This window comes from Aquarana catesbeiana, linkage group LG10 (assembly GCF_042186555.1).
Source record: "Aquarana catesbeiana isolate 2022-GZ linkage group LG10, ASM4218655v1, whole genome shotgun sequence".
NCBI classification, from domain to species: Eukaryota; Metazoa; Chordata; class Amphibia; order Anura; family Ranidae; genus Aquarana; species Aquarana catesbeiana.
The window spans coordinates 115,195,839-115,212,540 of NC_133333.1; the positions used below are offsets into that span (position 1 = coordinate 115,195,839).

Genomic DNA, 16,702 nt, shown 5'->3' on the forward strand with positions numbered 1-16,702 from the left:
CTGACAGAACGGCAATCTGCCTTGTTTACATAGGCAGACTGCTGTTCTGCCTGTGTACTGAACAATCAGCGGGTGCCAGTGGACATTGGGTCCGTGGGACCCACTGATCGGTTCCTGCCCCCCGATACCCGGAAGTGCAGGAATATATATATATATATATATATATATCTGTAAATCTGCTATGGGCGGTCGGCTAGTTGTTTGAAACTCTTTCATTACACATGCACATATAGTCAGACTGCTAACACTTTTTCTGATCCAACCTCAAAGTGGACTACATAACAACCAGCAACTGTTAAAGCAATAAACGCTGGTCAGGAGTATGCAGTTTGCAGCACAGCATACAAAGTGCAGTGGTCAGGATTCAACCATAAATGATAGCATATACACTGGAGCAGTTAGGAGTATGCAGCATACAATTTAGTACCAATCACCAACAAATAGTGCAGAGCTATTTTTAAATAAATATAATGCAAAACATATCCAATAAACTTCATATGTGAATCTTCTGTTCCTTTAAACACATACAGTATCATACAAAGCAATAGGCATTATATCTGAATCAGACGCATTTATGTTGTGAAAAGTTTGAAAAATCAAGTTTAGACAAAACACAAAAGTGAATTCCCATAGTCCAACATAAGCAGCTCCACCCGTTGAAATCTTCCAAAAACAATCTCCCTAAAGCTATAACATGCCACCAACAGGTTTCCCCTTCTCCCACCACGTTCTAGGTCAAACACACTCATCTTAATAGGAGGTCTCATAGAGCTTAGTAGAAAGAGAGGTGTAGCTCTATCCACAGTGATATCCAATCATAAGGTTTGTTGGTAACACAAAGGGTTAATCACAAATCTCTCCACCAAAGTAATGGTGCATGTAATAAAACAAACCACAACAGATAGTACTCTGTTTGCAAGTTAATGGAAATCACAGCGCTACAAGGCACACTTACAGAAAACGGTATCCACATGCAGCATAACAATGAGAATAATATCCATCCATCCCGGTCTCATGCTCAACTGCTTTTCTGCTGAGGAGACATGGCTACCCTTTCCTGCAGAGATAATCAGCCAGAAGGTGGCAGGCAAGCATGATGGCATCAGAAAGACTCCTCTCCTTGACCCGTTGCATCCCTGGGGACTTCTTCAGAAGGTGGTGATCCGCTCTGCGCCTTAGCTTATATTACCTTCTTGGGTAGGGCTATTTTTGCTGGACTTTGTTTTGACTGTAGGAATTCACTTTTATATTTTGTCTACAATTGATTTTTCATAATTTTCACAACATAAACAAATCTAATTCAGACATAATGCCTATTGTTTAGTTATGTGTTTGAAGATTGAAAATTCACAGTGAAGTTTATGAAATCAGTTTTGCACGGTATTTATTTAAAAATAGTGCTGCAATGTTTGTTGGTAAATAGTTACTTAGTTTGCAGTGTGAATCACTTTAGATGTGCTGGCAGGCTGCCTTGATTAATGTTAAGTAAGGGGTGCATAGACCGTCACATTTTTGGGTTTTTTGTGTACAATTTAGCATATAGAATGCAGAGATCAGGAGTAGAACACAAAGCATGCAATACAGAGTGCAAAGGTCACATAATTCCACCTTCTAGTCTCTGAAAGGAAAAAATGTAATCGTGTCAGTAGTCAGAAGGCACTGGTGCTTAGTAGGAGGAAGATTCGCCAACTGCTTCCCAGACATAGGTGGTCATTGAATTAACTTCACTCCCCCCCTTCTTAGACATTGGTGGTCAGAGAGGACCCATTTATACCAGGGTATTGCGTTAACACATTTTATGTGCACTGGAGCACTGTATTGCCATTATTAGGATTGGCACCCCAGTGCATCTTCTCAGTGCCCATACCTGTCTCTTGTTGTGTCCCTTGCTGTTACCATTATGGTGACATCACTGCCGCAACTATTTTCATGCTCGCACAGAAGATCACTTTACTCAAAAGTATATGCATAGATGTAAAGCCTAGTGCGAGAATGGGCATTCAGGTACGTGACTCCAGGACACAACCCAGATATGTGGGGTGCCAAAATTTTGTTGAAATGGTGTACAGTGGGGAAAATAATTATTTGATCCCCTACCAACAATAATTCTGGCTAGATTATGTGATCACAGATTAGTTATGTGTATAAAAGACACCTCTCCACAGAATCTCTTTCTTCCATCCAAACCCACCATCATGGGCAAGACCAAAGAACATCAGGCACAAGATTGTAGACCTGCACAAGGCTGGAAGGGGCTACAAGGCCATCAGCAAGAAGCTTGATGAGAAGGAGGCGACTGTTGGAGCATTATTTAGCAAATGGGAGAAATACAAAATAGCCTGGAACTCCATGCAAGATTTTGCCTCATGGGGTAAGGATGATTGTGAGAAAAGTGAGGGATCAGAACTACAGATGAGGAGCTTGTGAATGATCTCAAGGCAGTTGGGACCACAGTCACCAAACAAACCATTGGTAACACAATACGCTGCCATGGATTGAAATCCTGCAGCACCTGGAAGGTCCCCCTCCTCAAGAAGTACATGTACAGGCCCGTCTGAAGCTTGCCAATGAACATCTAAATGATTCAGAGAAGGATTGGAAGAAAGTGCTGTGGTCAGATGAGACAAAAATTGAACTCTTGCATTAACTCAACGTGCCATGTTTGGAGAAAGAAAAAAGCAGACTATGACCCTAAGAACACCATCCCTACAGTCAAGCACGGAGGTGAAAACATGCTTTGGGGCTGTTTCTCTGCTAAAGGTACAGGCCAACTTTGCCGCATTGAGGGGCCAATGGACAGAGCCATGTATTGTAATATCTTGGATGAGAACCCACTTGTCAGAAACCATGAATCAGACAGAAGTACAGTTAAATCACACTTGTTTAATAATAATAAGAAAAAAAGGTAAACAGAGTAAACGTATTCAAAACATAGCCAGAGTTCAGGAACCGGAACGGATAGTCAGACAGGCCAAAACATCAGGGAGCCGAGAGATGACCGTAGTAGAACAGCAAGAACAGCAAGCACGATCTGGAGTCAGAAGGAATGTCAGCCAAGCAAGTCTTTAACAGGAACACAGGAGAGCGTATCTAAAAATGTGACCAAGGTGAAGGCAGAAACCATCTAGACTGGACGGCTTAAGTAGGGAAGACTTATGAGCAGGATATCATCAACAGGTTAGTCACTGAGGAGAGATAGGAGCTGGCAATTAGCTGACAGCTGAGCGGCTAGCTTTGAGAAGGAAGGGCTGAACCCAGCCCTGACACTTCTTCCCTCAGCCAGAACAATGAAGATGGATTGATCTTCCAGCATAATAATGACCCAAAACATACCACCAAGGCAACAAAGGAGTGGCTCAAGAAGATACACATTAAGGCCATGGAGTGGCCTAGTCAGTCTCCAGACCTTAATCCTATAAAAAATGTATGGAGGGAGCCGAAACTTCGAGTTGCCAAGCGACAGCCAAGAAACCTTAAGGATTTAGAGAAGATCTGTAAAGAAAAGTGGACCAAAATCCCTCCTGAGATGTGTGAAAACCTGATAACCAACTACAAGAAACGTTTTACCTCTGTGCTTGCCAAGAAGGGTTTCTCCACCAAGTCATGTTTTGCTTGGGGATCAAATACTTATTTTACTCACTGAACTGCAACTCAATCTATAACATTTGTATCATGTGTTTTTTCTGGATTTTTGGTTGATAATCTGTGTCTATCATTTAAAATACACCTATGATAAAAATTATAGACCCTTCATTTCTTTGTAAGTGGGCAAACTTACAAAATCTGCAGGGAATCAAATCATTATTTTCCCCACTGTATGTGTAACACTTACAGATATTTACTACCAATTACAAAGATCAAAGTACTCCCCTTGACAATGGCCCATCCACCATTTTGTTCAAAGGGTCAACAGAATCTACATATTTCCTGGTCTGTGATCCTAGCTCAGAGATGGCTTAATCAAGTAATTCCTGATAACCATACAGTTCTCGATTATCTTTATAAATGCTTGATACAGATCAGCCATTTCTGCAATCTCCCACCTTGTGACTTGCTACAAAGTTACAACATTTCAGTCTAATCACAGGGTGAGAGGAGACTGAGGAAATGCTTCCTCCTGTAGCAGACTGATGACATTATCTTAGCCCAGGCAAAGTCCCATGGAATGATTATAAAGACTTTTTTAATGATAAAAGTATACTGCTGCCTATATTTTCACATTTTGGGAATCTATTCATGCTGACTTTTACAGTTACTGAAAAGTTCACTTTAACATTAAATAAAAAAAGTCTCTCAGTAGTAACATAAAAGAGCATATTTTGCTGAAATACACACCTTCACTTTTTAAGGAGTGTTTGCATTAAGTACTGCACTTCTGTGCAAACAGCTAGTATGTTAAATACTAAATAACCTGTCTATATGCACTTTTTTTTTTTTTGTGATTGCCGGCAGTCATTGTATTCTGTATTTTCCTGTTTATTTGTTCCTTAGACCCTGCAGAATCTGTCCCCATTCTTCTTGATGGATTTCAATCCCAGGAGATCTTCGTGGGGGAAAAAGTAGAGCTACCATGTGTTGCCTCAGGATATCCAAACTTAGCTTCGCGTTGGATTAAAGATGGCCGTCCAGTGCCTTCTGACAGCCGCTGGAGCAAACGTAGCACAGGACTGAGTATGACAGATCTGCAGCTGGAAGATAGTGGAACATATATCTGTGAGATCACAAATAGCTTTGGCTCTGCTGAAGTTGCTGGTGCCCTGACTGTATTAGGTAAGTTACAGTATGTAAGTAGAAACCTACAGTATTCCATGTGGTTTACTTGTATTTATGCCAAATGTGAAGGCAAAATAATAAAGTAAATATCACAGATTATTTCAGTGTGGGGGTCTTTGGTTCATTTCTGACCAAAGCACCATCTTTGTTGAATTTGCATTCATAAGTAAAACTTAACACATTGCTGCATGAAATAAAACGGTTTCCCTGCAGCATAACTGTTTTAATTCGGCTCCAATGCAGATCATCCCTTTCACCTGACTTATCATGTTTTGTCCTAACTATTGGTATTTCTCTGATTTGTTTTTCTCTCGGACACTGTGTTTTTTATGGCACTGGTTTGCCATGTGTAACACTGAACCACACTTGAAAACCTACAGTTAAGTAAAGCTCAGTGATCAATGTATGACATGGTCAATTATGTATTATATGCAAAGTGCATCATTTCAAAGAGCACTATAATTATACTAGAAGTGGACTAGCACTTCCTGTAAATACTTTTATCTGCACAGACTTGCTATTTCTAGTCACCACCCACAATGTTCATCCTGCCTTTCATGACCATTTTCTTGTTATCCTCAGATACTGAACAAACCTTTTTTTTTTTTTTTTTTTTTTTTTCTTATAGAGCCGCTACCCGCAATGTTCAGCCTCTCTTTCATTACAATATTCTTTTTTCCTCTTATTCTCAAATATGTCATCACACTGTATCTTCTTCTGTGGGAACTTCAATTCAATGACGCCTTGTTTGTTATCCTGCCATTAATAAGTCTCACTCTTACTTCTTCTTCTTGTGATTTTTCTCCTAACCCTAGCCCCCAAAATAGACTTTGGCAGTCTTTTCAATCCATTGCTCAGCTCTTCTCCAACATCTGCCGCTCTCCTACATCTCCTAACACACATACATGTAACTACGCTAACCAATTAACCCCAGCACTTTTTTTAGTTTGAAACAGAGTAGGAAAAGGTTTGGACACCTGAGATTTCCTCTCCAAGTTAAGGAGGTCATAGAAACGAGAAATGATCAGGAAAACTCTCCAGGGGAGACAGAGGCAACATTAAGAGAGAGGAAACAAAATCTCAATATTATTAGGGCTTGCACATGAGATCTTGTATCAAGACCTGTTTTGTGGTAGTAAATCATATTTGCTCTTTCACACGGGTAGTCCGTATGTCCATTTTTCATCCTTCCGTTTTCGGATGAAAAACGGACATACATGTATCCCTATGGAGCGTCGGATGTCAGCGGTGACATGTCCGCTGACATCCGACCCGCTCCGATCCGAAAAGTGTAACGGAGGAAATCCCTACTTTTCCATCCGTTTTCGGATCGGATGACGACGGACACTACGGTCCGTCATCATCCGATCCCCCATAGGGGAGAGCGGCGCTCTGACAGGTCCATCACTGCACAGTGTGCAGAGATGGACCTGTCATCTTTCTGCTCAGCGGGGATCGGCGGAGCGATCCCCGCTGAGCAAGCGGGTGTTCACGGGGCGGATCATCACTGATCCGCCCCATGTGAAAGAAGCTAAAGTCTGATTTTAAAGCTATTAGTCTGGGCATATTGTGTATAGATAGAGATGTGTTCCTGGGTCTTAGACTCATTGGGGAAGTAGACTTTAGCTGGGGGTGGGAAGGAGAAGGTTATGGTAGGAGAGGAAAGTATTTTGGAGGAGAATAAGGCTTTATGTACAATGGCCTACATTTACCACGACCAAGGGAAAATGCGGCAAAATCGTGGCACGTGTTTGTCACGTTTTACCGCGGCCGGTGGTCAAAACGTTCCTATCCTGAATGCGATTCTTCCGCATTCAAGAGAGGGAGGTTAAAGGCTTACCTAAATGCTGCAGCTTCTAAACTCTGCAAAAAGCCTATGTGTACATTGACACATAGGCTTTTATGGAGTTGAGTTTAGGAGTTTGGCAAAAAAATGCCTCCTAGTGTACATGAAGCCTTATGCTCCATACACACAATCGAATTTTACGACAGGAAATGTTGGATATGAGCTTGTTGGCGAAAAGTCTGACCGTGTGTATGCTCCATCGAACATTTGTTGTCGGACTTTCCGCCTAAAAATGTTGGCTAGCAGGTTCTCAAATTTTCCGCCAACAAATTTTTGTTGTCGAAGTTTTCAATCGTGTGTACACAAGTTCATCGCACAAAAGTCCACTCATGCTCAGAATCAAGTATAAGCCGGAAGCGCTCGGTCTTGTAAAACTAGCGTTCGTAATGGAGACATCACGTACGTCTTGTACGTCACTACGTTCGTAATTGTTGGCCAACATTTGTGTGACCGTGTGTATGCAAGACAAGTTGGAGCCAACAACCTTCGAACAAAAATCCACGGTTTTGTTGTCGGAAAGTCTGATCATGTCTACGGGGCATAAAACCCCATTCACACTTGAGCATTTTTTAGCTTGAAGGACAAATCGAAGGGCATATTCCCCGACTGTGTCATCATCCCAGGTGTAGGCAAGCATCTCCAGCAAGTCTTGGGGATGGAGATTTCAAATTTGGTGTATGACAGTGATACTAGATTAGTTTAGATACTGGATTAGATTTTATAGTTGGGTTCTTTGGATGATTTTCATGAGATAGGCAGTTTTTGAATTATAGGCAATGCCTCATCCCAGTCAGACTCCTCCTATGTAATACTGAACTCCAGCTCCCATTTTTTGTTGCTGTCTGTGTCTTCCTATCCTTCAGACATCTGTTTACCTAACTTTGGCAATTTTATTGGAGTTAGACTTTAACACCTTTGAATACCTTGGTCTTTCATAAGAAATTATTTCTTGAATTCCTGGCCTAGCTACTCTTTTCTGAGATAATTTCTCTGCCTGCCTATTCCAATTTCTCTTGTCTGACATTACTACAAACATTGTGGAGAATTTCAAAATATCCATTGACAATAAAAAAAAAATCTGCCATAAACTTATTTTCATTCTGTTTTTCTTTTGGACTCATGTACTGACCCTCTGTACCTGCTTGCATGGATGGTCAGTCACTTAACTGAACATCTGATAAGGTGTCAGATCCAAAAAACGAGTGTTGCATAGGTGTGAAGTACATGATGTACAGCACCTGATGGTCCAAAACCACATAAACTGGTAGTGGGTGCTGCAGTGATTTTACATGGATGGGTGCCATTATATGAGATAATATTCACCAGCACACCTTCCGTATAGTTCAAGGAATTTAATAGAGAAAAAATATAGTAGTTGCCAAAAAGAAACATATTTCAGGACCATGCATGATCCTTCATCAAGGTACAAGGAAAGTTGCATAGGTATGGTCACCCTGTCTCTGTGCATACTGTGCAATCTTGCTGTATCAACAGATAGTGACATCCATTTGAATAGAGTTTACAGTTTAGAATTATGTGTACAGATGTACAGAAATATTTGATTGTGAGTAATTCCTCGCCTTTAAGTGCCCCCTGTAGTCGGGATACCAACCCATATATCGTTCAGGCGGTGCTCTAAAGGATTCTACCCTTCCTTTTGGTACAAGCTTTTTTTTAAAAAAGAAAACATAGTTTATAACCCAGCAGATTCACCTATTTGAGATCAACATGTAAAGAGCCAAGACTTGTGAGTTTCAGTGGTTTACATTCCTTAAACTGTTTTAGAGATGGACTGTCCCAAAAAACTCACATTAGCAACTAAATAAGAATCAAAGTTCATTCTCCATTAGAAATTGTAAGTGCAGTTCCAAATCTGTAGTTGTATAACATCTAATCTTTGTGACAGCATTAAGCAGCTTCGGTTCCTCTATATGCCCTCCTAAGAACTGCCTGGTTTTCATCATTAATGTGTTACTAAACCTTCAACAGTAATATAAGTCTGTATATGCAGTAAAGCATGCTCGTTATACTCACTGTGAAACCCAAGAGGTTAATCCTCCGCATTGTGTAAAAAGGCTGTTTGATCCGGCCTTCTCTGATCCTCCCCTTCTGTTACTGTCCCCAATCCATCAGCTGATAGAAATGAGCCCTAGGAGGCACTCTGCACATACTCAGTTTGGTGTGTTTTGCTGGAGAGTTGTTGTTTTTTAGGGGGGAGAGTGCATGATATCAACACAGGGCCAATCAGCACTGTCTAGACAAAGTCAGGGGTCATGCAGCCTCATAGGACAGTCAGAGGGAAATGAAAACTCCTCCTACAAGCTTAAACCAGTGCTCAGCTGGACACTGATAGAAGTCATAATACTGCTATATACTTTTGTGCTCAAAAGTTTGCATACCCTGGCAGAAATTGTGAAATTTTGGCATTAATATTGAAAATATGACTGATCATACCAAAAAAACTGTCTTTTATTTAAGGGTAGTAATCACATGAAGCCATTTATTATCACATAGTTTTTTGGATCCTTTTTAAATCGTAATGATAACAGAAATCACCCAAATGGCCCTGATAAAAAGTTTACATACCCTGGAATGTTTGGCCTTGGTACAGACACAGAAGGTGGCACGCACAGGTTAAAATGGCAATTAAAGGTTAATTTCCCACATTTAAATCACAGTAGTGTCTGCGTATAAATAGTCAATGAGTTTGTTAGCTCTCACATGGATGCACTAAGCAGGCTAGACACTGAGCCATGAGGAGGTAGAAAAGAACAGTCAAAAGACCTACGTAACAAGGTAATGAAACTTTACAAAGATGGAAAAGGATATAAAAAAGATATCCAAAGCCTTGAAAATGCCAGTCAGTACTGTTCAATCACTTAATAAGAAGTGGAAAATTTGGGGATCTCTTGATACCAAGCCAAGGTCAGGTAGATCAAGAAAGATTTCAGCCAAAACTGCCACAGGAACTGTTTTGGATACAAAGAAAAACCCACAGGTAACCTCAGGAGAAATACAGGCTGCTCTGGAGAAAGATGGTGGTTGTTTTTAAGGAGCACAATACGATGATACTTGAACAAAAAAGAACTGCATGGTTGAGTTGCCAGAAAGAAGCCTTTACTGCGCAAGTTCCACAAAAAAGCCTGGTTACAATATGTGCAACAACACCTTGACATGCCACATTGGCTTTTTTGTGGAATTGGCGCAGTAAAGGCTTCCTTCTGGCAGCTCAACTATGCAGCTCTTTTTTGTTCAAGTATTGTTGAATTGTGCTCCTTAAAAACAACCACACCGTCTTTTTGGAGAGCAGCCTGTATTTCTCCTGCGGTTACCTCTGGGTTTTCCTTTGTATCCTGGGCAATTCTTCCGCCAGTTGTGGCTGAAATCTTTCTTGGTCTACCTGACCTTGGCTTGGTATTACAAGAGCCCCTCATTTTTTCACTTAATAAGTGATTAAACAGTACTGATTGGCATATTCAAGGCTTTGGATATCTTTTTATATCCTTTCCATCTTTGTAAAATTTCATCACCTTGTTGCGCAGGTCTTTTGACTGTTCTTTTCTACCTCCTCATGTCTCAGTGTCTAGGTTGTTTAGTGCATCCATGTGAGAGCTAACAAACTCATTGACTAGCTATACACAGACACTAATTGTTATTTAAAAAGCCACAAATGTGGGAAATTAACCTTTAATTGGCATTTTTACCCGTGTGTGCCACCTTCTGTGTCTGTACCAACGCCAAACATTCCAGGGTATGTAAACTTTTTATCAGGACCATTTGGGTGATTTCTGTTATCATTATGATTTTAAAAGGAACCAAAAAACTATGTGATAATAAATGGCTATATGTGATTGCTATCCTTAAATAAAAAACAGTTTTTTTGGCATGATATTTTTAATATTAAGGCCAAAATTTCACAATTTCTGCCAGGGTATGCAAATTTTTGAGCATGACTGTACTACTGATGAGAAAAGGTATTTTGCAGTTTATATTTACTAAAATAATTGCATTTCCATGTTCTGTGTACTGTGCAGTTTATTGGCAGTTCTCCATCTCCAGATTTCCCCCAGTGACAATATCAGATATCTGAAGTGAAGTACCAAATTGCCAGTCAGGTGTAAACTCTCAAACAACTTGACTCTATGGTTTGTGGCATTCAGGAAGAGTTGAAAAGTTGAACAGGTTAGGGCAATCATCAAACACACAATAGCCAGGAGACAGGCTAGTTTATAACCAGAACAGCAGCAAAACACACAGAGATGACAAAGTACCACTAAGTATCAGCAGGAGCCTTTCTACTTAAAGTAGTAATTTTTTCAACTTTCCATCTAATAAATCTTCTGCCCTTGTTGTTTTAACTTTGGATAGTAATTTTTTTTTCTCTCAGTAAATACCTTATACAGCCCACTTCCTGTGTTTTGTCTAGTAAAAAGCCTAGGCTTATGACATCATGCACAGCTCTCTCTCTCCCTCTCATGAGAGTTTGCCAGGAAGGGAGGAGGGATGAGTCAAGAGGGCCAATGAGAGCTGCAGGGCTGCAGAGCTGAAGGTGTGCCTCTGTGTGTCTGTAAATCCAGGACGTGAACAGGCAGCAGCTTTAGCTGCCCACAGTTAAAATGGTTGCAGCCAGACTCAGTGGAGGGAGATTTCTGCCGCATATTTGGCAAGTACAGAATCACAGTATATATAAAATAATATGTAAAGTGGTTGGGGGGGAAGCTTCAGAATGGCAAAGATGTTTTTATTACAAATTATGTGAGCAGACTGCATATCCTCTTTAAGCATTGCTTCAATGTATGAAGTAGGACTTATGCTTTCCACCCAATTATAGCCTCTTGCACAAGGGCATAAAAAAATTCTGCTGTTAGAGGTGTCTGGCATTTTTTATGCCCCTGAAGGCAGCTCTGGGTTATGTAATGTGCATATGCACATTGTGTTGTTTACAGGTTATGTTAAAGCAGCGTTCAGGGGCATTCAAAAATGCCCCAAACCTGCATTCCAACATAATTTATTCCTATACATGCATAGACATGCCTAAACCCAGGCATATACACATACATATATTCTAATGGTTAGAATAAAATAATATTCTAGCAAGTAGAATAAGTTTTCACTCATATGCATGTAAACGCAGTATGCATGTAAACGCATATAAACATGCATACATGCAATCGTAAACGCGCATTAAAAAATGCAACACTAAAGCCACTTTTTTCTGTCAAGTTCTGTTCGAAAAATTGCAGCATATTTTCATACACTCAGGTGCATAAGCCCTATGTTGAAAGGACGCATGTATGTGCCTGGTTTCATTCTTTATTGTATCCAGCAGAGGATACAGGTACATGCTTAGGAAAAGCTGACCTTGGTAACTGAGCTAGTCAGAGAAAGGACTTCACAGTACCTTCCATTATAGACCCCTCTTGCAACTTTTCTGTTTAGGTTTTGCTTGTGTTAGTTCCAATATACTGTATAAATATAAACATATATATGAAGGAGTGGTTTTACAAGAAAATCTAAAGAGCCATGAGAAGAATTCACAATAGGAAGAGAGGAGTGAATGTAAAGTGGCTAGACGATGGTTTCGTGTTTTAACACCATATAAGGTCAGTTGAAGTGTGCAAAATTTAATTTAGCTTATTTATTATGGATAGCCATGCCTCGTCTCCCAGGAAAGACTGCAGAGCAGGATGTTGTTCTTTATTATCCAATTTCTTGTGACAAGAGGAAGATCTTTGATATGTCTACCAGATGTCTACCTATACTAATTGCAGATTGTTATGGACCTTACTGACAGCTGGAACAAAGATTGTCACTGATAAGGGAATTAGGGATGGAGTCCATACAAAAGACATTGCTAAAGTCTAGATCGGGGTCTCAAACGAATGGCCCCCCAGCTATTGCGAAACTACAAGTCCCATCATGCTTGTAACTGTCAGCCTTGCAATGTCTCATGGGACTTGTAGTTTCGCAACAGCTGGAGGGCCACCAGTTTGAAACCCCTGGTCTAGATGGTTCTGGAGAATCTCATTCTTCTCAACCAAACCTCTTTCATTTTAGTAGGTACTGTAACCTAATGTTGGAAATACTGATACTGATTTGGTGCTAGGGTTCTCCAATTATGAATCAGACGAAGAACATGATATAGTCATTTGGCCAGCTGGTTTGTAGCCTGCATTTTATGATCACTGTTTGAGCCTGAGCTTTCCATTTGATTATGCCTCTATATAGTTTTTATTGTACTTGTAGAATGTTTTTCATGATTTCCTCTACTGCTGGAACAGTAGAGGTTGATAGGGCAAGGAATTGAGTCTGTTTTTTTTCTGAAAACATTAATAGGAGGAGGCATCTCAAAGAAGCATAATTTAAAGTAAATGCAGCTCAAGATAAATGACTGATTGTTGATTAGAAAAAAAACAATTGAAGGACCTTTCTTATGGATTGGTTTGTCTTTTCCATTTACCCTTTAGTCTGGGAATGGTTAGCCAGACAATTTAATACTTACCTTTACTGAAGTCCCTTGGAAATAATCTAATCTCTATATTTTCTGGGGCGCCAAAGTGTTTGAAAATATGGTCAGAATAGATGAGTTGGACTAACTTTTTAGCATTGGCTAGCTTGGATAAGGAACCAGGTGACACGCTGTGCTAAATCTGTCAACTATGACCCAAACTACAGTATTCCTGTTGGAAGAGGAAAGGTCTGCTGCAAAATCCACAGAATGTCTATATTGGAAATGTGAATGAAGGGGCAAGCAAGGCAGACAGGTAGACCCAGTGGAGATGTGGATCAAGAGCAGCTACCACAATATTTATTAAATCCAGAAACATCTTTGAACTAGAAGGCCTTTGGTAGCCCCAATGGTGACTGTTATTACACAGAATTATTTTCAAAATATTTTATTGAGTTTTCAAGAAAAAGCATACAAATCATCAGCGTTAAATGAGGGAGTATAAAGCAGAAAAATTTGAACCCCCTTGGGGTAACAAGTCAAACTTACAACAGTAGATATGAGTATGTCTCTGGTCTGTGACCTTACATTAATATCTTTATAGACCAAAATTCGTTCACTTAAACCATAGAACCCTGAGACTTGAAATGGTTGGGAGAAGGGGAGGAAGGAGAGACCGTCTGCACCCCAAATGGGAACACACTGTGCCTGAACGGAGCACTCCAACTCCCCCTTAGCACCCCCTTAGTTAATACTAAAGATCTCTTGGCATCGAACAAGGAAATAAAAACCTACGTCTTATGCTTCCCTTGGGAGCAAGACCCCCAGGGGTCCCTACTACGGTTTGAACTAAAACAGACAAAACATCATCTTGTTAAATCATCCTGACAATTAGCAAAAGAAAGGAAAAGAAAAAAAGTAGAAATGAGAGGGGGGAGAGAGAGAGAGAGGAGAGAGTAGTCGAAAACCAATCCACGGGAGGAGTCCCACCAGACCCAGAGACAGCCAGACGCATCAAGGTTGAACCCCTGGAATCAAGGAAATGCCCATGAAATTAGCCCAGGGTTCCCAAATAGCTTCAAATTTCTCTTTGGTGTTGTTCAGGGTACTGGCAAGCTTCTCTTGGGCCATGATCCAAGAAATTTTGCGGATAGCCGCTTTGAAGGACACCTTGGGTTGTTTCCATGCCTTGGCAATAGATAGCTTAGCTCCCAGCAAAATGAAGTGTATCAATTTACGGGCCAGTTTGGGGGTCTTAGGTAAATGATCGTTTAATAGTGCTAAGGCGGGGGTCCTCGGGATCTGAACTCCAGTAACTTTCTTAATCATGTGAAATATCCTGTTCCAGAAAGGCCTCAGTCGTGGACATTCCCAAAAGATATGGGCCAAGGAGCCCCTGAGTAGACAACCCCTAAAACACCTGGGGTCCGTGGAGGGGAACATTTTGGCCAGTCTCTGCGGTGGAAGGTACCATCTTGTGATGACCTTTACACTGGACTCAACCAGTGAGATGTTCAAAATGCTCTTGTATGCCCTACTAAAAGTGACCCTCCACTTCTCTAGGTCCCACTCCAAGGACAAGTCTGACTCCCAAGCTGACATGTATGGGGTCTTGGTGGTTTGATTAGAGAGTGACTGGTAGATGATGGAGATTCCACCCCTCTGCTCTGTAGACTGACCGCACCATATTTCATATGGGGTGAATGCGTGGTTTGAAGGTTTGTCTTTTCCCATATGAGTGAGGAAGTGTCTGATCTGCTGGAAACGAAAGTTCTCGGAGCTAGGCATCTCCAGTTGACTCACACAGAAGGCCCTGGTGATAGGCCCCATTGATGTGAAGTAGTGTCCAATCCGGTACATCCCCTTGTCCAACCACCATCGGAATGCTTTAATGTCAGTTCCTGGGGGAAAGTCAGGGTTATTGAAGATGTGAGCCAGGGGCTGTCTGTAGGAAGTTATGGTTTGAAGGTTTCTCAGAGAATCCCATAATTGAAAGGATTGCGAGAGGATAGGGGATAATATGGGGGGAAGTTTTTTGGGGGGGACCCACAAAAGAAAGTCAATAGTGAAAGAAGGAACTGCCTGTCTCTCAATCTGTATCCAATCCGGTTTCTCAGCCTTCGCGTATACCGTCGAGATCTGGGCTAGCCTAGCTGATTGGTAATACCAAAATAGCTGCGGGAGGCCTAATCCCCCTTGTGGTCTGTTTAAGTATAATGTGCTCTGTTGAAGTCTGTACCCCTTCCCTCCCCAAATGAATTTTATTATTTTCCTTTGGAACGATTTCAAGTGCTCTTTAATGATGTTTATTGTAATGGCTCTAAAGAGGTAGAGGATTCTGGGGAGCAAAGTCATCTTGACTGCATGAATCCTCCCTAACCAGGATAAACCCCCTTTAGCCCATTTGGATAAGTCTGCCTCCAGTTTGCGATATGTGTGAGGGAAGTTGGTTGCATAAAGGAGTTCTGTTTTAGCTGTGAGCCTTATCCCCAAATAATCAATGTATGAGTCACTCCATTTGAATTCAAAGGCACTCTGCAGGGATGCCAAAATAGATGGGTTAAGGGAGATGTTTAAGGCTGAAGATTTGGCATAATTGACCTTCAGCCCTGAAACCATCGAGAACTCTTTCAGGAGTTTGCAAAGGTTTGGAAGGGAGGTGGTTGGGGACGTGATAAAAAGGAGCATATCGTCCGCAAACAACCCACATTTGTGGACCTGGTCACCACAGGCAACCCCTTGAATGTTGGGATCTGCTCTTATTGCTATTGCTAACGTTTCGATCGCAGTAGCAAAAATTAGGGGGGAGAGTGGGCATCCCTGCCTAGTGCCTCTTGCAATGGTTAGGGGTTTAGAGTATTGACCTTGTAAACGAATCACCGCTTGAGGTGAGGAGTATAGCGATTTTAGGGTCCCTAAAAAGTTGGGTCCAAAGCCCCACTTCTCCAATATGGAGAAAAGATAAGGCCATTCGATCGAGTCGAAAGCTTTGTGGAGATCCAGCGAGAGGATCATACCTTCTTGTTTCGGCCCCCCTTCCCAGTTAGATTGTAGAATGGATACGATGTCTATTGCTCTCCTGATTTGGTCGGGTCCTTGCCTACCGGGTATAAAACCAACCTGATCCTTGTGTACATAGAGATTGATGAAAGAGGAAAGGCGGTTGGCTAAAATTTTAGTAAGAATTTTGAGGTCATTGTTAATTAAAGATATGGGCCTGTAGTTCTCAACTTCCTCATGGTTTTTGTTGGGTTTGGGGATCACTGAGATAAATGCTGTGTTTAGTTGGGTTTCCAGGGGGGATCCTGTCTTTTTAGAATTAAAGAACTTCGCCAGGTACGGGGCTAGGATAGCGCTATATTCCTTATAGTAGGGGACTGAGAGGCCGTCTGGCCCAGGGGCAGAGCCGGATTTAAGACCTTTAATTACCTCCCTAATTTCAGCCTCCGTGATGGGAGCTTCCATTAATTCTTTACATTCTCTGGAGAGTGAGGGAAGTTGTAGATTCAGTAGGAACTTAGAAACTAAGGGGCCTTTCTCCGATTGGGGTGGGTTGTAGAGATTAGCATAAAAATCGTGGAAAGCAGACATAATACTGATCGGATTTGCTGTTGGAGGTTGGCCTGCTATCCTTA

At 41.3% G+C, this 16,702-nt stretch overlaps 1 protein-coding gene across 3 annotated transcripts in view; it reads left to right on the forward strand.

Moving 5' to 3' along the window:
• DSCAML1 (DS cell adhesion molecule like 1) overlaps window positions 1-16,702 on the forward strand; it is a 440,889-nt gene that overhangs the window by 276,860 nt on the left and 147,327 nt on the right. For all 3 annotated transcript variants that reach the window (XM_073602487.1, XM_073602485.1, XM_073602486.1), the window contains exon 5: window positions 4,492-4,770. In XM_073602487.1, the coding sequence (XP_073458588.1) occupies window positions 4,492-4,770 (279 nt within the window). The remainder of the gene's footprint in view (window positions 1-4,491; window positions 4,771-16,702) is intronic.